General features: G+C 34.2%; 1 protein-coding gene across 1 annotated transcript in view; it reads left to right on the top strand.

Annotated features, from left to right (window-relative positions):
• LOC129738202 (pickpocket protein 28) overlaps nucleotides 1–24,449 on the top strand; it is a 43,535-nt gene that overhangs the window by 17,541 nt on the left and 1,545 nt on the right. Inside the window, exons 2-5 of the mRNA XM_055729393.1 lie at nucleotides 9,418–9,808; nucleotides 9,951–10,102; nucleotides 10,580–10,697; nucleotides 14,878–15,027. Coding sequence (XP_055585368.1) covers nucleotides 9,418–9,808; nucleotides 9,951–10,102; nucleotides 10,580–10,697; nucleotides 14,878–15,027 — 811 coding nt within the window. The remainder of the gene's footprint in view (nucleotides 1–9,417; nucleotides 9,809–9,950; nucleotides 10,103–10,579; nucleotides 10,698–14,877; nucleotides 15,028–24,449) is intronic.

The raw sequence follows: 24,449 nt of genomic DNA, 5'->3' as shown, positions 1-24,449 counted from the left end.
TTTGTCTTTTGTTTGGGAGGCCCCTTCCTCCCTTCATGAGAGAAGCAGGGATCTCAAACCATAAAAGAAACCTTACCCTGCCTTCAATACCCCCACCTGCCAAGTGTCGTGGCTATGTGAAAACAACATATGTAAACATACCCTAATGTGCCTCATGAAGTTCACTTACACTTTTCGTGAATTTTTAATGAGCTCAATGTAATGTGGTAATGAATATTAATCTTTTTTAATATCGAATCTAATCGAAATAGGAATAAATTTGAATTGGTAATTACATCATAATAACTAGATGTTTTATTCGATTTCATTTTTTTATTCTTGTTATAATGTATAATGCTACTAATTAAAAAATAAAACCTTCCGCAGATTCCTGCTTGATTTGCGAAATCCTGCAAAAATAAAAATGAAATCAATTAATTTTGATTAGTATCGCCGATCATATTATGATGTACGAACTTTACCTGAGCCGGTTCTTTTAATTGATTGAGCCAACTGCTTCCAAGCATTCCCGGAGAGCTCTGGGAAGGTCGGCCAGCATTTTTGCTCGCTTGGAATCCGGAATTCCATCGCTTTTCCATTGTCATGGTTTTCCCCATTCTTGTCTGTTTTCTTTGGTTTTTGATTACCTGGAGAATAAACCTGGAGAATTATCACTGTTTATTTATTTCTAATTCCACGGGAAACGGGAACAAGTATAAAAACCCGATTTAATACACTTATCAGTGGATTGGAGGCTTTCCATTATTGTGTCGTTTATTTCCAAAGATAATTGAAACTCTGTAATTCAATTATCTTTGGAAATAAACGACACAATAATGGATTCCTTATTTCTGAATTATATATTATAAATCTATAAAAAAGATTATGATTAAAGAAAATCGATAGCAAAAATTTCTAAACTTAATATAAAAAATTACTAAACTTAATATAAAAAAAGGTGGCCAGTACGTTTTTTGGAGATTAAGCGAACTGATATTCAACGAGTTCATTTACAATCAACATATTTCAATCTTTTCAAGTTTGAGAGCCACATTTCTCGACGCTCTGTAGCAGTCCGCATGTTCGGAAATTCCACATTTACTCTCCGCCTTAAAGTAGGCCCAGTTTGTCTGCCCCTCGATCGATCTCGAACATAATATCGATTCGCGCGATCGACGGTTTGAGCAATGCGGTTCGACACGCTGAGGAGACGTTCATACATTCTCCCGCGAGGTGTTGAATTGTTTCAGTTAGAACCAATTAGCTACTGCGATTCTAATGCATAGCCGAAATTCTTATCTATTGAGATATTCTCATAGAACTCTCAGGGATTATGAACTTCCGCCGAGGGCGTTTGTAGCAAGGTCGCTTTCCCTGTACTGAGAGCTCAAGGAGACGATCAAACGTTCCTTGAGCGTGATTGGCAGTGGAAGTGCGTGTGGGCCGTGACTGATTGCGTCCAATTTAAAGTAACATAGTGTGGTCAGATTTGTCGATCAATAATTTAATTAGCTTTGTTTCCCACTAGACTAGGTGCTTAGTTTAGGAAAGTGCGTGCCAAGAAAGTTAACTCTTGCGTGACAATTTAGTCAAAAAGGTAATTGTGCTTCGTCGTTGTGATTTACATGTGCGTTGCTTAATCCATCTGTGCCAAAGTAGGCACATATCTTTCCCCAGCGGGACCAATCCCGGACCACGCAGCAATCCGCTGCTTAAGTTTTCCCGCCACGCCGAGGACACCCGACGCCCGAATCCGTCGGAAGCGAGACGTTTCGTCACCATAACGTCTTGGGGGAGCGACGGGAGCTCCACGTGGCCGCGTGGGCCAATCGTTGTGTGCAGCCAATTATAAACCGACCCAGCAGCCGTTCAAGGTCGGTGCTAAGCAGCACAGCGGCGGTCGTCGACCTTTGACCGCAGGTCAAACGACACTCGACAATTCGCTTGTCGAGTTTCATCACCGCCAAGCGTCAGCCAACACCATCAGCGGGCGCTAAATAACCAGCCAGCACCTAACATCGTCGATGGTCGCCAAAATCGCCATCGAGGTCGTCGAATACTCGCCAGCCAGCATTCCGAGAGCATGATGACTCATCACCGCTAAGGAGTCATCATTCAACATCGCCAACAGCTCTCATCTCCGACCAGCGAGGAACAGGATCGCAGCATTCGGTGAGTCCATTCTAATTGGAGAGCTTTAATGTTCAACGAAGGGGTCGTCCATATTTAGGATCCACGTTGAATTATGTTCTTATGCTAGCCGACGGTTAACATAGTCCCGTCACCAATGTAAAGCCAGAAGTGAGGTCGAAATTCCCGTGCCTTTGTTTAGGGAAACCCCTCTGGAAACATAAAAGCCCGGGCGCGACAAGCTATGTTGCTATAAGCTTGTCGCCAAAGCACGCACGATTGATAGGGATACCTTTAGGCGTTTTCTTTGAAGTTGCACGCAAGTAGGACTAGCTAGTTTAAGATGCCATAATACCAAATGCGGTAGGAAATATAATTCATGAATTGTAATTGTAACTTGTAAATCCCTTTAATTATTGATTGAAGAATTTGACCATACTGGGGTAGTCTGGGGAGGACCTGGGGGGTTTCATGCGCAAATAAGCTGTCCTTTACAATTGGGGAACGGGAGGTCGTTAGCTCAGTGATGAGATTGCCAGGTATGGGCGATCTATAACTGAGGCGTTCTAAGGATTTTATGTTGATTGGTAGCAATTTCGTCATAATGTGTTAGTTTCGTCGCATTTTGGGTTAGCTTTTTGGAGAGCCCTATCTGATCCGATCCTTAACCACTTTTAAGGACAATCTATGGACTCGCCCTCAGCGGAGTCTCACCGGGCATATTAAACCGTGGCGTACGATCTCCTAACGGAGTGGCGCTTAAGTCGTACGCCAGTAAGGGATCGGTCAGTGGCGGCTACAGCTCACTAGTGGTCAAGGTGTTAGCCTTCTGAACTCTCATGATAGATGGCGTGAGATCGATCCTCTCGGCTGATTGTTGAACTTTTTGTCAAATTTTTTATTGCCTCGGTAATTAATTTAGCGATTGCTGGCTACTGCTGCTGAGCAAATGGCTACCTTTTTTGGAGCCGACATAAGCATGATATTTACTATGGAATAGAAAATTTTAAACAATTTTGTTTTTTTTTGGTTTTGAGATATGACCTACAGGAAAAAAAATCCAATTTTTTGATACTAAATTCATCAAAATCGTGATACCTGGAAAAGGAGGTAATGTGGTAAGAGCGATTTAATGGAACATACAAATTCACGGACATCATCGTAACTCGTCGAGCTGAGTCGATTGGCCTATAAAGTGAGGTCTTGGACCCTTAATTAATGATATCCCCAACTGACCGCTCGCTATGCCTGCTATGCCTATGTAAGAAAGCCAAAAAGAGAATTATTATATTTAGTATAATATTGTGAATTTAAATAAAAATTTTAGAAACGTCGCTGGTGAACTGGCAACAAAACACAGACTTCCGACAATCTAGTACTTCACTTTTCTTAGTCGGAAGTCTTTCGGAAGTCGGAAGTCCGTACTTCCGCAGTAAAATTTAGTGCTGGCGTTTACTAACCTTCACTGATCCCACTGAGATCCATTCTGGAAACCGATAAGCGATTTTTCTTCTAAAGTGGAGGCCAAGCAGGCGCTATATCCTCTGGAAGCGGTAGTTTCTGGAATTGAAATTTCAATCTATCTATATATATAAAAATGAATTTCTGTCTGTCTGTCTGTCTGTCTGTCTGTCTGTCTGTCTGTCTGTCTTTCTGTCTGTTCCCTATAGACTCAGAAACTACTGAACCGATTTACGTGAAACTTGGCAGGTGGGGGTATTGGAGGCCGGGGAAGGTTCCTATTATAGTTTGAGACCCCTCCCCTAGCATGAAGGGGGGGGGGGCCTCTCAAACAAAAGACAATTTTTTGCTTAACTCAAGAACGCATCAAGCAATTGGTATCAAATTTGGTATGGGGTGGTATTCGGGAACGAGGAATATTTCTATGAATATTAGTTACCCCTCCCTCCTCTCAATGGTATGATAGGAAGGGGGGAGGGGGGTTACATTAAAATTTTTCATATAACTCGAAAACTAATCAAGACATTAGAACCAAATTTGGCACGGGAAGGTATTTGGATACGAAAAATATTTCAATGATTATTTGAGACCCCTCCCTCTTTGCAGTTAAAAGAGGGAGGGGCCTCTTTCATATTTTTTACATAACTCGAAAACTAATAAAGCAAATGGAACCAAATTTGGCATGGGAAGGTTTGGATACGATAAATATTTCTATGATTATTTGAGACCCCGCTCTCTTTCCAGTAGGGAGATATAAAGGGGGAAGGGGCCCTCTTTTTAATTTTTTTCATAACTCAAAAACTAATCAAGCAAATGGAACCAAATTTGGCATGGGTGGATATTTGGGAACGTGATATGTTCTAATGATTGTTTGAGACCCCTTCCTTCTTCCAGCGGGGAGAAAGGAAAGAAGGAGGGAAGTTTCATACAATTTTTATTGCATAACTCAAGAACTACAACAGCAAATGGAACCAAATTTGGCATGGAACGATATTTGGGTACGAAAAATGCTTCTATGAATATTTGGTATCCCTCACTCCTTCAAAAAGGTGGATGAAAAGGGGAAGAAGAGGTCTCCCTTACAATTTTCAATAAAACTGGAGAGCTGATCAAGCAAATTGAACCATATTTGACATGTGAGGGTATTTGAGTACGAGAAATGTTTCTATAGCCCTACCTTTTTTCAGTGGAAAGATATAAAGAGGAAACGGGGGTTTCCATACAATTTGTTTGCATAGCTCGAAAATCAAATGAGCAAATGAAATAAAATTTGGTAAGTATTTGAGTACAAAAAATACTTTTATGAATATTAAGTTCTCGACACTCCATTTAATGGGGAGAACGGAAGGGGGATGGTACTTCATTTCAAGTTTATGCATAACTCAAGAATTTACAACGCAAATAAAACCAAATAAGATATATTAAGCATAAGATGGTATTTCATTACGAGAATTTTTTTATGTCAAACAATTCCTTTCTTGCAGGGGGATGATAGAATTTGGAATAAAGGAAGGAAAGAGGAAAGCTTATATTTAACTTTTTTTTTACAAAATCCGAGAAATGGGCAAAACATAACATGGAAAATCATTTTGGTATGATTCTATGATCATCTAACACACCATCATCCTTTCAGTGAGTAGGTACATAGGAGGAGGAAGGTTAGCCCAATACAATTTTGTTAGCATAAGTTCTCAATTTATGCTAAAGAAGCCAACAAATGGAAACAAATATGGCATGGAAAGGTACTTGGTTTCGAGATATGTTTCTACGATTGTTATAGACCCTTACGCTTTACAGTGTAGAGAGGGGAAGAAAGGAGGGTCTTAAGCTTAAAATCTTATCAACCAATGGAATTATATTTGATATAAGAGGATTTTTGGGAACGAAAAAAATGGGTATGATAGTTAAAGATCACGACCTCCATTCAGCAGTGGGTGAAGGGAAGGACAGGGGAGGGGGCACTCTTATCAGTTTGTTAGCATAAATGCAGAACATATCAAGCAAAAACAACCATATTTTATAAGTAAGATTTTTATTTTTTTGCGCACGATTACTTTGAGACCCTCCAGACAGATTAAAATTATCAGATCTTTAACACAAACTTATTAAGCAAGAATATTGGTTAAGGTTAACTTTGTGTTGCAATTCGAAACTCTAGCTGCAGCTCTCATTTTATAGCGGTTGTTTATGAATTATGTTATAACATGATTTAAAATAATGCCAACAAAACAATAAAAATTTAAATAATTTCTGAAAATATCATATGTTTTTGAAAGGTGTAGCAAAGCACACCGGGTCAGCTAGTATATATATAAAAATTAATTTCTGTCTGTCTGTCTGTCTTTCTGTCTGTCTGTCTGTCTGTCTGTCTGTTCCCTATAGACTCGGAAACTACTGAACCGATTTGCGTGAAACTTGGCAGATGGGTGTATTAGAGGCCGGGGAAGGTTCCTATAATAGTTTTGGACCCCTCCCTCTTCGTGGAAGGGGAGAGGGGGTCATATAAATAAAAGTGATAAGTCTTCATAACTCGAGAACTGATCATGCAAATGAAACCAAATTTGGCATGAGAGTGTATTTTGATACGAGGAATGTTTCTATGATGGTTTGGTACCCCTCCCTCTTTCCACTGGTAAGATACGAAGGAGGGAGGGACCCAACCTTATAATTTTTAACATAACTGGAAAACTAATCAAGCTAATGGAACCAAATTTGGCATGGGAGGTTAGTGGAATACGAGAAATGGTTCTATGATTGTTTCAGACCCCTTCTTCCATCCAGTGGAGATACAGGAAAAGGGGGGGGGGGTTTAACCTCTTTGTCACTGCATAACTTAAAAACTTTTCGAGCAAATGGCACCAAATTTGGCTTGGAAAGGTATTTGGGTACGATAAATAGTTCTATGAATATTTGGTACCCCTCCCTCCTTCCAGTGAGAAGATAGAAAGTGGGGAGGGGGGTTCTTTCCTATTTTCAGCATTACTGGGCGAATAATCAAGCCAATAGAATCATATTTGGCGTGGGCAAATATTTGATAACGAAAAATGTTTCTATGATATTTTGAGAACCCTCCGTTCTTTAAGTAGGAAAATCTTAAGGGAGGAGAGTGCTCCCATACAATTTCTTCTTCTTTCTCCTTGGGAACTTACCCAGCAGATGAAACGAAATTTGGCTTGGGAGAGTATTTAGGCTCAAGGTATATTTCTGTGAATATTTGGTACTACTGCCTTCTTCCGTTGGGATGGTAGGAAGGAGATGGAGGCTAACTCGAGAACTAATAGAGCTAATGGAAACAATTTTGGAATGGGAAAGCGTTTGGATACGTAAAATGGTTATTTGCTTATTTGAGACTTCTTTTTCCTTCAATTGGAGATACAGTTAGGGAAGACGGGAGCTCACATTCGATTGTTTTTCACAAACCAAGAACTTATCTTACAAATAAAACCAAATATGACATGGAAACAATCATGCAATCGATCATATGGAACAGAATTGGGCATGGGAGTGTATTTATATACACGAAATGTTTGATCTTGATCCCCTCCTTCCAGGTAGAAGATAGATAGGAAGTGGGACTCCGATACAAATTTTATAGCATAACTCGACAACTAATGAAGCAAACGAACAACTCATGAAGGTAGTGTCATGAGAGGGTACGTTCTGATGTTACAAGACCCCCCTTTCCTTCCATTAAAGATAAAGGAATGAGGGAGGGGATCACTCTCACAATTTGTATATTGATTCGAGAACGAATAGGTCAAAAAGGTGTCCCGTGACGGGACAATAAAGATTCCATGTATGAAAAATATGTTGGCATAAGTTATAAACTTTTGAAGCAAAGAAACCCAGAGTCATAAAAAAGATTCGAACACGGATTAAAAAAAATAATTAAGATTTAAAAATAAAAAAAGGTTGCAATTTTATTTCGGAAAAACATTTGAATGATTCTAAAATTGAATTAAATTTTTTTGCAAATAAAAGAAAATTAAATAACATGTTAACACAAAATTCAATAATTTTTGGGGGTGTAGCAAAGCACACCGGGTCAGCTAGTTGAAATTATAAAAAAATAAAGGAACTTAGGTATCACTTACTTACGTGGTTTTCAAGTTCCCCTTTCCGGCCGCTTCGTGCGTCGAGAGCTGCCTTTGTTGCTAATCTGTTCTTCCTGTTTCCTCCCGCTAAAATGTGCTGATGGTGTTGGGGGGCATTTTAATTTGTTTCTGTCTCCTCGACCACGCGAAAACTATTGCGCAAAATTTTGTTAAATGGAGCAGAGGTGCCAGGTGTATTTGTCAAAAAACAGGACACCACGAGGAAAATAAACAAGATTTTCAGGACACCAGTAAATTGATGTAACAAAATTAAGCCTTTCTTAGATTGCATAAATGAAGGCAAAATAACGGCGCTGTTAACACTGATAAACTGATATAATTCGAACCACATTTCCATCAACCTAAGGTTCGTGTCTTAACTGCTTTGTAAGTGATTAATACACCACTGGTTGTGATGGCGCTAGCATTCAAAAATAACTCCACGTGTTCTAATCACACGTAGAAAAATATATAGGTAGAAATTTCATTTTCGACCAAGCATTTTCAGCCTGCTTCAATTTTTCGGTGTGCAAAAGTATAAGTTTCTATGGTGTTTCAATTGTGTTTTGTTTTCTTTTGAGGTCCCGATGTTTGAAATGTACTAGATCCATTGAGCTTTCAAATTTGAGGAACAAAATTTGATACAAACCTCATATGAAAATCGACTCTTCATATTTAAAAAATAACCCATTCATTAGAATAGTAAAATTTAAAAAAAAAGTATTTCATAAAATATTTGAAATTGAAGTAAGACATTTTTGAATTAATTATTTTAGCAAATGTATAAAAGTCATTTAAACATTTTCAAGCAAAAATATTCTTAATCTTATTGACGAAAAAATCACAATTCTTTAAAAAAAGGATCTTCTGGTGGTAATCTTGGCATTTTATTAGAGAATATACTCTTTAGATTATCTGAATTTTCCTCAATTTTCCCCTTTGGACAAAATTTTCAAAAGTTCAAAACACTTTAATAATAACTTTTTTCGGCTTTATCAATAAATTTTCTCTTAGTGATAACATTTCAAGATTTTCAAAATTATAGATGGATTAGCAAAATTTGAAAAAAAATTCAAAATAGTTGATTCGTGCTAAACAAATGTTAAGTATGTGATTAAAATGACTCTTAAAAATTTACCCGCTCATGTCCAACACATACAGTTTTCTTCTAATCTTCTTCTATCCATCTATAATTTCGAAATCTTGAAATGTTCTCACTAAGAGAACATAAAAATTCATCGTTAAAGCCGTAAAAATTAATTATCAAAGAAAAATCACGATGATAATCTTCATTAATAAAGTTCAAAACACTCTTTCTCAATAAGCATGGAACTGATCCGATACATTGAAACTAAAATTTAAACTAACTGAGCTACATAACACTTCAATTGAATTAATCGAAATTTAATCAATTGAAAATTTATTAATTAACGAAAACTTGAAATTTAATTATTGGTATCATTGCATGATCGGGAAACCAAGCTTACACAGGCGGAGTTATGTATATCAGCTATCAGTGCTGTTTACGCCTTTATTGAACAAAATTGCTCTCTATTTCACTGGACAAGCCGATCTGAGGGGTTTTACCATCCATGTGTAAAAGAACTGTAAAATGAATAATCAAATAGTTCGATTTATTGTTATGCTTCTAGACTTTCAGAAACCCCTTAAAATTTTATTCAAAAGCTTCCGGGAACCCAATTCTAATCTGGCTTACTTTTTGGTTCCACTAATTTGCGAATATCCACCGAAGGCTCATGTGGCTTGGCATCATCATCATCGAAACGATCGCCCTGGTAACAATCCTCATCAGCGCCTGGAACAGCTTTACCGAGAATCCGCTGATAACGACCTTGCACGATACCCTGTACCCGATCCGTCACGTTCCGTTTCCGGCCATTTCGCTGTGCAACAACAACCGCATCTCCCGGAAGGCGGCCATCCGGTATGCGGAAGAACTGGCCCAGAAGGACCCGGAAAAGCGGAACGTCAGCTACTTCCTGGAGCAGGTCCGGCTGCTGGGCAAGCTTTACGATTACGACTACGAGAACCTGCACCAGATGACCCAGTTCCAGGAATTTCTGGACCAGCACGATACCAAAAACGGCTCATCCGGTTACAATGCATTCGAAACGCTTAAGAGGGTGAGTTGGGACACATTTTCCACTAAAAAAAAGTACCTACTTTGGTTGAAAGACTTTTGCGGTTCTAAATCGACACGATTAGTGCCAAGTGTGGCGAAACATCTGATATGGGTTCCTTTTTTTAAACATTTCAACCTTGCAGCTGTCACCACGCTGCGAAGATATGCTGATGCGGTGCTTTTGGAAAAGCATCGAACTTCCCTGTATGCAGAAAAACGACATGATTGAGATGCGCCGAACCCAGTACGGATTTTGCTGCACATTCAATTTCGTCGGACACAGCGAGGATAACGAGTAAGTCTGGCCTCAGATCTGTTGGGATTTTTTTCCTAGTCCTACAGCTCTGCCTCTCCTTTTGCTAATGATTCAAGAATCGTGACTGATTGAAGATTTTCTCAATGGTCGCACGGGCAAGCAGCGAGTCATTCTGCCTTGTGGACCCCCCCCCCAGGGGAGAAAGAAGTTTCCCTATGAATCAAAGCTCAGAACAGATTTATGCTTCCGTTTGAAGAATCAGCTAAGGCAAACGATGTATGATGCATGCATCGAACTGAAAAAACAAGAAGATCTTTGATCGACTGGTGCTCTCGATGAAAGTAGACTCCGATTCAAGCACAGTTTCTGTTCATTATAACTAAAATCGAGCGGCTCCCAGGCGCATTTCCATCCTTGGCTAACATCAATTGGAATCGATAAAGTCTTTGGTTGATTTTTCGTTCTGGCTGTTTTTGTTTCTATTTCCCCTGCCCTCGCTGCCGGAACGGGATACAGGATTCATCCACCGTCCTACTACCTTGACGTGACTGGACCGGAAATGGGACTGGTTCTTCTGGTGAACGGCACGACGAGCGATTATTTCTACAATCTTTTCAACACCATCGGATTCAATGTGAGTGCTGGGAGCAGATTTCCCTTCATGTTTTCATAGTTAAAATATAGGATAGATCAATCGATGCAAATTCAGTCCACATAATAATAATTTGTTTTATGGAAGTCAGGACTGAAAAGCTTTTATAAGATTCTGTGTTCTCCTTGCAAAGGTATAGTCCACAACCTATGTACTTGATCAAAAATTTTCAGAACAATTGGCCTGGTATTTAGACTGAGTCGAGTCATTTTTTAATTCCTCAAACCCTGAAGTCTAAAAGGCTTCGTTTTGGTTCAAAACAGATCCATGATTTTTTTTACAGAATTTTTAAGAAACATTTACATGAGTTGATTTGAACTTTTATGTTTGTATGGAAAATTGAATATTTTGTTTTGAGGAATCAACATAATTTTTGTTTCTTCTGTGGAACTGAGCCTGATAATGGATTTTGTTCCAGTTTATTAATTCTTTAAAGGAAATTTACCGCCTAACAACTTTGTTGAAGATCGTAAGCGGTCCTCTCCATTCGCTTTCTGGTGTTTTCCATATATATCAAGCAGTCCACTCAACCCACATTACCCCCTTGATGTCCTCTCATCTCGTTATTTGGAGATTTGGCTCAATCCGTTTATCGTTGATTTTTTTTATTTATAAGCTGTTTTATAAGCTGTCCTCTCAACCCGCTTGATCACCAATCTGTTCTCACAACTCGCTTATCGGTGATTTTTTTATTTATATCAACCTGTACTCTAAACCCGCTTGATCACCAAAATGTTCTCTCAACTCGCTTACTGGTGTTTTTTTTATTTATGTCTAGCTGTCCTGTCAACCCGCTTTATCTCGAAGCTGTTTTCTCAACTCGCTTTCTGGTGTTATTCATTTATATCAAGCTGTCCTCTTATCTCACTTAATCGTCAATATGTCCTCTTAACTTGCTTAACGCTGATTTTTTTTTTATTTATGTCTAGCTGTCCTCCCAATCCGCTTCATCACAATACTGTTCTCTTAACTCGCTTCTTGGTTTTTCCCTTATATATCAAGCTGTCCTCTCAACCCTCTTGATCATCAATATGTCATCTCAACTCGCTTAACGGTGATTTTTTTTTATTTATGTCAATCTGTCCTCTCAATCCACTTCATCACAAACCTGTCCTCTCAACTCGCTTTCTGCTGTTTTACATATTTATCGAGATTTCCACTCAACCCACTTTATAACCTTTCTTTGTAATTTTTGTAATTTTTGTAATTTTTGTAATTTTTGTAATTTTTGTAATTTTTGTAATTTTTGTAATTTTTGTAATTTTTGTAATTTTTGTAATTTTTGTAATTTTTGTAATTTTTGTAATTTTTGTAATTTTTGTAATTTTTGTAATTTTTGTAATTTTTGTAATTTTTGTAATTTTTGTAATTTTTGTAATTTATGTAAATTTTGTAATCTTTGTAATTTTTGTCATTTTTGTCATTTTTATAATTTTTGTTATCTTTGAAATTTTTGTTAATTCTGTCATTTTTTGTAATTTTTGTAATTTTTGTAATTTTTGTAATTTTTGTAATTTTTGTAATTTTTGTAATTTTTGTAATTTTTGTAATTTTTGTAATTTTTGTAATTTTTGTAATTTTTGTAATTTTTGTAATTTTTGTAATTTTTGTAATTTTTGTAATTTTTGTAAGTTTGGTAATTTTTGTAAGTTTGGTAATTTTTGTCATTTTTGTAATTTTTGTCATTTTTGTAATTTTTGTAATTTTTGTAATTTTTGTAATTTTTGTAATTTTTGTAATTTTTGTAATTTTTGTAATTTTTGTAATTTTTGTAATTTTTGTAATTTTTGTAATTTTTGTAATTTTTGTAATTTTTGTAATTTTTGTAATTTTTGTAATTTTTGTAATTTTTGTCATTTTTGTAATTTTTGTAATTTTTGTAATTTTTGTAATTTTTGTAATTTTTGTAATTTTTGTAATTTTTGTAATTTTTGTAATTTTTGTAATTTTTGTAATTTTTGTATTTCTTGTAATTTTTGTAGTTTTTGTAATTTTTGTAATTTTTGTAATTTTTGTAATTTTTGTAATTTTTGTAATTTTTGTAATTTTTGTAATTTTTGTAATTTTTGTAATTTTTGTAATTTTTGTAATTTTTGTAATTTTTGTAATTTTTGTAATTTTTGTAATTTTTGTAATTTATGTAAATTTTGTAATCTTTGTAATTTTTGTCATTTTTGTCATTTTTATAATTTTTGTTATCTTTGAAATTTTTGTTAATTCTGTCATTTTTTGTAATTTTTGTAATTTTTGTAATTTTTGTAATTTTTGTAATTTTTGTAATTTTTGTAATTTTTGTAATTTTTGTAATTTTTGTAATTTTTGTAATTTTTGTAATTTTTGTAATTTTTGTAATTTTTGTAATTTTTGTAATTTTTGTAAGTTTGGTAATTTTTGTCATTTTTGTAATTTTTGTCATTTTTGTAATTTTTGTTATTTTTGTAATTTTTGTAATTTTTGTAATTTTTGTAATTTTTGTAATTTTTGTAATTTTTGTAATTTTTGTAATTTTTGTAATTTTTGTAATTTTTGTAATTTTTGTAATTTTTGTAATTTTTGTAATTTTTGTAATTTTTGTAAGTTTGGTAATTTTTGTCATTTTTGTAATTTTTGTCATTTTTGTAATTTTTGTTATTTTTGTAATTTTTGTAATTTTTGTAATTTTTGTAATTTTTGTAATTTTTGTAATTTTTGTATTTTTTGTAATTTTTGTAATTTTTGTAATTTTTGTAATTTTTGTAATTTTTGTAATTTTTGTAATTTTTGTAATTTTTGTAATTTTTGTAATTTTTGTAATTTTTGTAATTTTTGTAATTTTTGTAATTTTTGTAATTTTTGTAATTTTTGTAATTTTTGTAATTTTTGTAATTTTTGTAATTTTTGTCATTTTTGTAATTTTTGTAATTTTTGTAATTTTTGTAATTTTTGTAATTTTTGTAATTTTTGTAATTTTTGTAATTTTTGTAATTTTTGTAATTTTTGTAATTTTTGTAATTTTTGTAATTTTTGTAATTTTTGTAATTTTTGTAATTTTTGTAATTTTTGTATTTTTTGTAATTTTTGTAATTTTTGTAATTTTTGTAATTTTTGTAATTTTTGTAATTTTTGTAATTTTTGTAATTTTTGTAATTTTTGTCATTTTTGTCATTTTTGTCATTTTTGTCATTTTTGTCATTTTTGTCATTTTCGTCATTTTTGTTATTTTTGTCATTTTTGTCATTTTTGTTATTTTTGTCATTTTTGTCATTTTTGTCATTTTTGTCATTTTCGTCATTTTTGTCATTTTTGTCATTTTTGTCATTTTTGTCATTTTTGTCATTTTTGTCATTTTTGTCATTTTTGTCATTTTTGTCATTTTTGTCATTTTTGTCATTTTTGTCATTTTTGTCATTTTTGTCATTTTTGTCATTTTTGTCATTTTTGTCATTTTTGTCATTTTTGTCATTTTTGTCATTTTTGTCATTTTTGTCATTTTTGTCATTTTTGTCATTTTTGTCATTTTTGTCATTTTTGTCATTTTTGTCATTTTTGTCATTTTTGTCATTTTTGTCATTTTTGTCATTTTTGTCATTTTTGTCATTTTTGTCATTTTTGTCATTTTAGTCATTTTTGTCATTTTTGTCATTTTTGTCATTTTTGTCATTTTTGTCATTTTTGTCATTTTTGTCATTTTTGTCATTTTTGTCATTTTTGTCATTTTTGTCATTTTTGTCATTTTTGTCATTTTTGTCATTTTTGTCATTTTAGTCATTTTTGTCATTTTTGTCATTTTTGTCATTTTTGTCATTTTTGTCATTTTTGTCATTTTTGTCATTTTTGTCATTTTTGTCATTTTTGTCATTTTTGTCATTTTTGTCATTTTTGTCATTTTTGTCATTTTTGTCATTTTTGTCCGGGCATTTTTTTATTGTCCCTAAAAAAATGCCCGGTTTTGATTCGTTGCTGTAAACTTCCTCTCAAATCATCGATTGGAATCCATTGAAGTTGTGTAAATTTTTTACAAAACTAGGTAGTAATCTTAAACATTTTTGCTTTAAAATAATTCGCTTCGAATACCACAAGTTCGAGAATAAAAACTCCCGTTAATGTTTCTATTACGTCTAACATAACATTTTGAAATCCTCATTGCATATCCATTTTACGGATATCTCAAACTCGCTGCCAGTTACAAATCTTCAACCCCGCCGAGGTACCGGATGTCACTTCCGGTGGCGTAAGCGAGCAGTTTATCCATCTCGGTACCGAGTCCTTCATCCGAGTGGACGCCATCACCATAAACAGCGAGCCAGATGTTCGGAGATATTCCAAGGAAAAGGTACGTACCTATGGGTTTGCAGGAGGTAACCGGAAAAGGGGATCCAAAAGCCGGAAAATTATGTACAAAATTAACGTACGTAAAAACACTAAACTCCCGCATGACCATCCGCACTTTTTCAGTCGGTAGTTGTGTCTGTGGTCCTGGAGGGTTCAAGTTCCGGAAGCTCGAACTATGTTTTTGAATGGTCCGCCTGGTGTGGTGAGCCCCATTTGTGGGCTGGAATGAGCCCTTCGCCCCAGTCAGTGTTCAAAGTGCTGCCCAGTTGCAATTTGGAATCCGCCAACCCAAGCTCAGAGCAAGGTGAGCCGGTGAAATAATTTGGTCCAACTCGACCAGAAACTGAATCTGAAAACCACAGGGCAACCCACTCTTGCGAGCTTAGGTGCCCACTTTTGGCAGCCTTTCGTGGTCGAATGCAAGAGATGCGCTTTTTGGGGAACAAGAAAAAATGTACAGTGTTGTGTAAATATGTTGGAAAACAATTCATCCTTTAGAACACGCGTTTCTTTCACCAAACAAATCCGCAACATAATCTAACAATACTGTAACCAACCGGACCAGAAATAATGTTGACGGCAGCATAGAACTGGGTTAGCACTGGGCTTTTGGGACTCAGCAGGAGCAAATACATTTCAACGGCAGTGATAATGTTACTTTAGGAACCAGAGAGAGAGAGAGAGTGTATGTTTGTGTCAGTGCCCTACATACGAAAACGTGGCTCCAGAAACATGGTAATTACATGCACGGCAGACCAAAACAGTAACTAGTTGGGTACTTCTGTTGTAGGTCTGCATTTAATCACCACAACGATGGACATGTTAAGTTAAGCATGGCGAAAAGTAATCTACTGTTCGAATACAAACCGTTTAGCCGGAATGAAAACATTTGGAAAACACAATGATCATCAATGATTCAAAATCAACTGAAATCCGAGCAAGTTAAATAAAAACAAATTTAGGACTGTGATCTTTCCTTTTTTGGTTTCCCTTGTTTCTGTAGAATTTACCGATCATCTTCAAAGATTAGAAAAAAAAAACTTTTAATTTTTCATGCAATTTTCAGATGATATTCGTGAAATTTGGTATACATATACACGTTTTGACATGGAAAGTTGATTTAGATTGCAGTATTACCTCTACCACTTTTAAAAAGGGGGTCCCATACAAAATCAATATAAAGTTCGACAAAAGTCGACAGACACAAAAAGGATTTTTATCAATTTGGAAACATACATAAATTTTTGAATAAAAAGATGATAAATTTTGATCAAAGATCACCTTCTCTTTTGAAAAGGTAAGGTCCCATGTAAAATCAAAACAAAATAGCATTAAACTCAAACTACACCCATTGAAGAAGTTGCAAAAATCCTATGCATATTTAGTTAATTTTTATGCCGAAAATGCACTGAAAAAAGTACTGCACCAAAGATGATATGATTGGAAAAGCACAACTGGCACAAAGACTTGAGCTCTCGGGCAAAATCATGCAGGACCACTACATTCAAGTGAAAGAAGAAAAACATTTTATGAGATTTTCATCCTATTGGTTAGATAATTGATCCCAAAAAAAATATAGTGAGAATCGAACTCACTGCATCATTCTCATCTCGGCTTGTTTGTCCGATATCTTACCCAGTGCACCAATAGAGTCGGTTAGCAAACGAAGCCATAAAAAACGCACTGCCGCACAGTGGGGCAGACCTGACCAATCGATGGTCAAAACCTCAAAACTTTTTTAAATGAAATCCTACTGGTTTGAAGCCTTCTGAAAAGTTGTTCATCTGTTCAAAATCTTTAATTTGATGTAACTTTTTTTCATCTAGATGTTGTGAAATTAGATCTAGATAACTTTGTTTAGCAGATTTTTCTTATCAACTTGAAGACTGCTCAGACGATCGGCGTGAAAATGATCATGTAAGGGTTTTTAGGACCGAAGGGTCCTAAAATGGGGGGTCCCCATACAAATGTTACCTGAATATCTAAAAAACTCTAGAACAAATAATGCAAATGGACCCAAATTTGTTAAGAAAGAAATGCATGTTATTTTAACGCTGGTTTGAGACCAATCTCTTTTCTGGAAGAAGCAGATTTCATAGAAATGGTACCAAATTTCTACATTTCAAAAAAAAAACCAAGCAACCACAAAAAAAACTAACAGCTGGTAGGAACCTGACAAGGAACAAATCAAGCAAATTGAATCAAATTGAACCGACTTTGACCTCTGAGGATTTCGGGGTACGACAAATCGTTTATTATGATGGCTTGAAACTCATTCCATCTATGAAACGAATGCTTCCATACAAATTAAATATGAAAAATATGAACGGGATTTTTGTTCAAAGTGTCATGTCAGTGTAATCAGTGGTAACAGATTATGGCTTTATTATCAGTTCAGAAAATAAAGTCATAAACTCATATTGATACCTTAAATAAGTAGCTAATGGATCAAGTAGGCTGTTACTCAATATGACAGCAAAAAACATGGTTGCATTGTTTTTTTTAATAGCCAAACATTCAGTGTGTAAATAATTTCTATTTTATTTTTGAGTAAAACTTTAAGATCTCTACATTTTATAGAAAATGTTAAATAAAAATTAAGTTAATTAACATATAGGTAGTAAACATCTGACCGAAAAGGATTTGAGAAGGTTATAGAAAGTTCCAAGGAATCTTACCTGCTTGTCTGTAGATAAATATAACTTTTAAAAACCGAAGTAGTATTATCAAACTTAGAAGAAATAAATTTTGAAAAAAAAATAAATTTAAAAATTTCAAACTTGACTGAGTTCAAGTTTTTCAAGCAAAAGTCATTATCAAAAGCAATTCCACAAGTACGAAAATTGTCCAAAAACATGTTTCACCAAAACGTGAATAACTTTTGAATAGGCAAAAAGTGGCAACTAGTTTTTGTTTTGTTGGATAGCTGAGACTTCCATTTAAATGTTCGAGTAGAAATGAGAGTGGGGTAACATATTTTCCAGATGTCCCAATATGAAGAAAATTCGTAATTTTTTAACGTTATACGTTTATGCTCGTGAAAAAATTACGATTTTTTTTCGATTCTTCAACCTCAAATAAATAAATTTCATATTATTCTGAACACATCCATGTTAATTTTTTTTTTTTTGATTTCTTCAAGAAATAAAATTTTAGTGGAGTATTGAAAATATTTTTTTGTTTTTGCGATAAAATGCAACAGCATAACCCCAACTTCACCAACGTAGATAATTGTATGAAACAACGAATTTGAAGTTTTGTTTGACAGATTTGTGATCAGTGTAATGTCCAGTTTCTGAAAAGCATAAATTTATGATGAATTTTTGAAATTTACAAAAAGGGGTTTTGGCCAAGCTTTCATAGGTCCTGCCCCACTGTGTGCCGGTTGACTTTTTTTTCATCCTCCTTTGTCTTTGATGGGAAAAAGATGAAAATGGGATAGGAATGGGGTGAGAATGGGAAACTAGAAACCGTTTCTATTGCCGGCCGGTTTACATTCACACGCATAGCTCATTTTGGCTGGTGGTTTTTTGCCGGGGGTTGGAAGCAAAGAAGTGTTTTTTTTTTTTTCTAATGCCGATTTACATACTCACAGAGCGCCCGGTACATCATTCGACAATATCCTTGCTAGCTGATTGCTTCCGTCTTTATTTGTCTTGTAATAGGATATGGACAGGGCCGTAGGAAGAACCGTCCCATGAGAGGGGTTTTTGATGACCAATTTTTTTCAATGATTTTTTTGCCTTAACAATGCACGATTTAAAAAAAAATGTTAAAGAGCCTGGTTGGTTAAGGCTTTTGGTTTGCCTTAACTTTCTTTGAAAAAAAAAACATATTCTATATTCATAAAAAATACTAAATATACCAAACTCAACAACGGAATGTTTGAACAAATTCAAACATTTAAACCATCTATGAAAATAAATTAATTTTCAAAAAGAAAAAGTGAGAGCTGAAACTTTTGCGGTTCAAACTTGATAATTGATTATAAGTTTAATGACATGTGCGGTGGAATGAAAACTAGAGAGAATTTATTTTATAGAATTTCTAAGGAAGGTGGATAGACAGGCATTACCTACCTACCTAAGGGTCCAGCGCCGATTGACCGGCATTAGTGCGCCAATAGGAGAAAGCTTGATAGGTGTTGAAATGTTAGGCTAGAGGGCATGTTGATGAAAAGCTCCCATGAATTGCTCCCGCCTTTGCTCTGCACTAGCTAACTATACATGAGAAACCCAGAAAAAGAATTTCCATGTATAGCGAGAATTCATGTTTAAGATTTTAGGTTGGAATTTGACTTTTGAAGAAAAAAACTGCAAAATTTATTAGGTTCAGCCATCGAGGAAATATTTTTTACGCGAAGATTTTATGTTTCTTTATCTGCAATATTTTGAAAATCATTTCCATAAATAAAATACTGTTGATGTATTTTTTTTAATATTATAAACAAGGAATTTTTATAAGACAACATTTGCTAAATTAAATTAAATTCTTATTAATCTTTGTGATTCTCAGCTTAGTTGTGTATTCAGACTGACTTGGGTTAAAAATTTGAAATTTTAAAATTGAATTAACAATCAAAATTTAAAACCTGCTATCTCTTGCGATTTGAATTCCTCAACGAAATAATCATCTTGAAAAATTAATGTTTTGTTTTGATTGCATAACTCATTTACGAGCCTATCTTGATTTAAATTTTGTATTTTAATTCTAAATCTTAATTTTGAACCTGAATTCAAATTTAAATTTTGGATCTGTTATCGATTTTCAATATTGGTTCTTAATCTAAATTCCAGTTAAGAGTTTAAAAAAAATGAACCAAATAGTGAAATTTGTTTCCAAAATTGACTCAATTGTGAATGAAGCATTCCAAATTTTCTGTATTTATCAAGGCTTACCCGGTTTTGCAATGAAATTTTAAGACAAGTCCGGTCCGCCTCGAATGCCCGGATATTGGAACAAACTGCTTGGATTTTGCCCAGTTTTAGCAACATAAATTAAAAAATAAAAATGGGAGACACACCATGTGCGCCTCTATGTGAGTAAAGTTCTTACTAATCGTAATATTAAGTAAAATTACCAAAGCAGTTTGAGTTAACAATATATCAAAACAAAGAAAATACAAATTTATCGAAGAAACCACAAATTTGAAAAAGGAAGCAGGAAGTAGTTGTGAAAAAAGGTAATTTGCGAGAAAGGGGATACAATTTGCAGTACATACTGTCTCTATATAGAAACGGCTTTCACGTCATTATCTTTTTAAACATATTTGCGAAAAAAAAAGTTATAACTTTCTTCATCTATCCATGATCTAAAGAACGAAAATATTTTGTTTTTTAGAGCTTAAGAAAAGTCAATTGATTTTTGTCAAATCCCGTCTTTGACTAAATATAGCAAGATTTGTTCTGCTGATTTCCGGAAAACAGCTTTTATTTAAATTTTTCTAAATTATTTTTTATATTGCAGTCTGTATATCCAATCCAAGCAATCCCATCATTGCACTCACCTGCGCTCAATTTGGAAATAATGAAGACGGATCATGTTGATGAAAATTCTACAACAATGCTACCTGGATGGATTTTTTATAATGCATTGAATGATGGACAAGAATACGTGTTAAGTGATGAATTAGAAAAAGCATTATTAGCAATACACGAGGCTTCCAACAACCATAAAAAATTGGTGCGCTCAATCATGATCATGACTATTCTTGCTACGTGTTTTCCTCAATCCAAATTCTTGAGATTTACTCAACAAATGTGACCCTTTTTGAAAAAAATTGAGGCTCGTCTAGAAGAATATAAGATAATAAGCTTTATGGAAAAATGAAACTTTCTCTGACAACTTCTATCACTCTCTGGAGCCACGATTTTCGCACTTCATCGTTTAAAGCCACCTCGATTATTCGCGTTATACATACATCATGCGTTGAAATTTGATTGTAGGAAACGACCTTCACTACTCTTGATCTAATTTTAAAGCACTCGGAACGTTTCCAAAAATTTTAAATGTAAATAATTAAGTTAGTAAACAAACAACTCGAGCATCAAAACTTAGCCCAACCGCAAAAACGGAATGCGAAAGCCATTTTTTCTTCTCTCGATGTGTGTAATTTTCCTCGATGATCGCCTTAAGACTTAACCTCAGAAAGTGGCATTGTGACAGACTACCTTTCTCCGGCTGACCCAGTCCTAGAAATTCTTCATCTGCAAGATTCCGCAGCGTCCCATGTGCCACAAATGTTTTGCACTTAATTTTTCAAAGTAAGCAACCATCTGGAGGCGGTCGATGTTAAGCCCGCGTTTGTAATTTCACTGCATTCGAAGTAAATGCAAAGCCGTTGATTTCTCTATAATTTCCATTCCGCATTCTAATAGATCATCTGAAATAAGCATAATGAAATATGAAAATCTCTATGAAATTATAGGATTTGTATTTCCCGATGATCATTGAATCGGACGATGGAAACTTATTTGACAAAATAGAACGACTGATAAAAAACAGATCAATAAATTTCTCGTCGAAACACGGCAACTTGACTCTTTTGTAAGAACTTTTCCCAATGGAGGTAATTTTGGGGGGTTTTTGAATTTTAAATTTAAATCAGGTACCGTCAAACGGGGCATCATGCAAAAGCAGGGTTAGATGCAACATTTGTATACTACAACACTGACATAGTATTTATCATCGCGAATAAAGTAATTTTAAAGTTTTTGATTCTCATAAAACATGTAAAAAATCGAGCAATAGATGTTCAAATTTTTACACTTTTCGATGCCGTAAAAAACTTTACCTCGTATGACGAAGTGGTTTAATGATATCACCTACAAACTTTAAATTGCTTTCATTATCCAATACCAACACTATTGGTGTATAAATATTTTTCGGACAATCACCAAATTTTTTAAATAAATATTTGTATAATTCAGTTTGCTGACTGGGGCAAAATGCAACAAAATGCAAATCAGAACTAAATCTTTTAAATCACGTTTCCATATGCTGGGATATCATTGTTTTGCATTGTGCGTTTGTTAACAATAAAATTTCATCCACCCTAAGATTTATTTAGATGATTCAAGATAATAGAATATTTTGTAGTATTTTTTACCCCTAAATGTATGCATCAGATTAACACTTTTTTCTCAAAAACATTTTTGACAGAAAAAATGTAAAATTTATTCGAACAAAACCAAAAAATACTGCAATTGGTGCTTTATGCGTTATCACAAATGTATCAAAAACTTTAAATTTTCAAACGTTCTCAATTGATTTTTTTTTATAAATTACTGAGTTTGTTGCAACTTACCCCTTTTCTTAGTAGGGTGAAAATCGCATGTTTTTGTAAATTAAAAAATAACTGGTAAAACCAATAATATTTCTTATTACGTCAGTTTGGTGTCCCATCAACCTTAAAACTTTTGATGTACAAGAGGTATGATTATCTGTAAGCATTCAAATTTTAAAAGCCATTGAAGTTGAAAAGGGTTGCATGTTGCCCCAGTTGACGGTAGTTAACGGTTTTTCAAGGTTTTAAACAAAATTGCCTGAAATTTCCCGGCCTGACTACTTGCGGAAATAATTCTGGAAAGCTCAAATTTTGAAGTTTTTGGTTTCAATCTGATTTCATTGTTTCAATTTTTTTTTAATCCGACTTGTGAAACTGAATTAAAATATAAATATTTTGATTCTGAGTTTTCAATTTAAGATCGCTATTTTGAAGCTTTGTTTTATTTGATCTTTGCAAATAAATAAGTTTAAAAATTTCAAATCTGAATGGGAAACAAAAATGCTGGATGGTTTCTTATACTATTTTTTCATATTCAGAAATTAATCACGAATCAAATTTTGTATGAATTGCAAATACAAATTTTAATAAGGAGTTCAATACAATTTTCCATTTTTTATTTCTTATGATGAATCGAACTGAAAATCAAGAATCCTAATTCAGATACAGCATCCAAAATATGAAAACAGAAGTACAATTTTGAAAACTTGACAAATTTCATGGAAAATTTAGTATCCAGATTCAGAACTGAATTTCTATCAACAAGTGAATTTTTTTTTCAAACGTTGCAGAATTTAGAACTTAAGAGTACCCAAGCAATCAAAATTCCCTTAAAAAAGTTTCACAGAAGCTTAATCAGCTCTTGTTTATGTCTGGAGAGAATGCTAGTCAGCCCAAAATTTAAGTTCTTAAAGCTGCTTTCAAGTTCGTTTAGATGGCTGTAGAGAATGCTATTCAGTTTCTAAATCCTGTAAATCCGGTTGACAGATTGCTCTGCCAACCAGAAGACAGATTGCTATGTTTAATTATATTGTTTTGATTACAAAAGCTACTTACGCGATGAGAATTGAACTGCTGCTCTCTAGGTTGCAATGAAACTCACCAGCCTCTCGACCAATCAAGCAATAGTTCATTGTCACTGTAATAATTAGTATTTAAACTTAATGTCATTTGAGATGATTGAATGGGCTGGTCCAGAGCGTAAAAAAGTCACCGTCATCAGTCAAAAAACTGTGCATTCAATACAGACGACTTCTTATGAGTAACCAAGTAAACAATCTTTCCTCAACCTTCAGTCAAATGAAGCGTCAAAATAATAAATAATAGTCGCCTTCAGTTTGTCCTCGTCATTTTGACTGTGACGGAATATTGTTTAGATTTGAAAACATTCTAAGACGACGCCGAAAAGGACACGCAGAATAAGCAATCCAAATACTCGAAATTTTTCGATCCACACACAATCGCTTTGAACCAACGCCATCAACTTGCTTTGACGACCGTCGTTTGAAAATAACATCCATCACGCGAACAGAAATCCATGACGACAGTCAAGGTTTTCCAGTTTTTTGAATGTTGACTACCTAGTAGTCAAATGAGACCTAAAACGTGATGGTGAAGGAAAATCTGCAATCAAGTCAACTATGATGTTTGAAAACTTTATGCTCTGGGTTGGTCAATAGATTGTACCTAAATTCGTTTAAAGGACTTTCAGTACATTTAATAAATAAAAACAAAAATTCTCATCATCAATAATTTATTCGAATATCTTAACATTGATAAGAAAAATTGGAAAAATTCTTGAATTTCATTTGTAAATATTAGTGCTGATATTAACAAAACAAATACCATGAAAAGAAATTGACAGACATTTTTGACATGTCGCTTAGAATTCCCATAAAGGTTCTTTAAAACACCTAGAAGTATGTTAACGGTGCGTTAAAAAGTGTTGAGCGAACGTTATTGACCTTGTTGAAAGAAGTTGCATTAAAGGCGCTTAGAAGTTCCGTTATCGATAATTTAACCTTTCAAAGGGCGATGGAAGTTCCTGAGTAACTTTTACGTGACAAGAGTCACCTTAAGCTCCCGTAAAACATGTTTTCAGCCAAATGTGAACTTCGGAGTTCCATCTTTAAGTACAT

The sequence above is a fragment of the Uranotaenia lowii genome, chromosome 1 (genome assembly GCF_029784155.1).
Source record: "Uranotaenia lowii strain MFRU-FL chromosome 1, ASM2978415v1, whole genome shotgun sequence".
In the NCBI taxonomy this organism is placed as follows: Eukaryota; Metazoa; Arthropoda; class Insecta; order Diptera; family Culicidae; genus Uranotaenia; species Uranotaenia lowii.
This window is presented reverse-complemented; position numbering and strand designations above follow the sequence as displayed.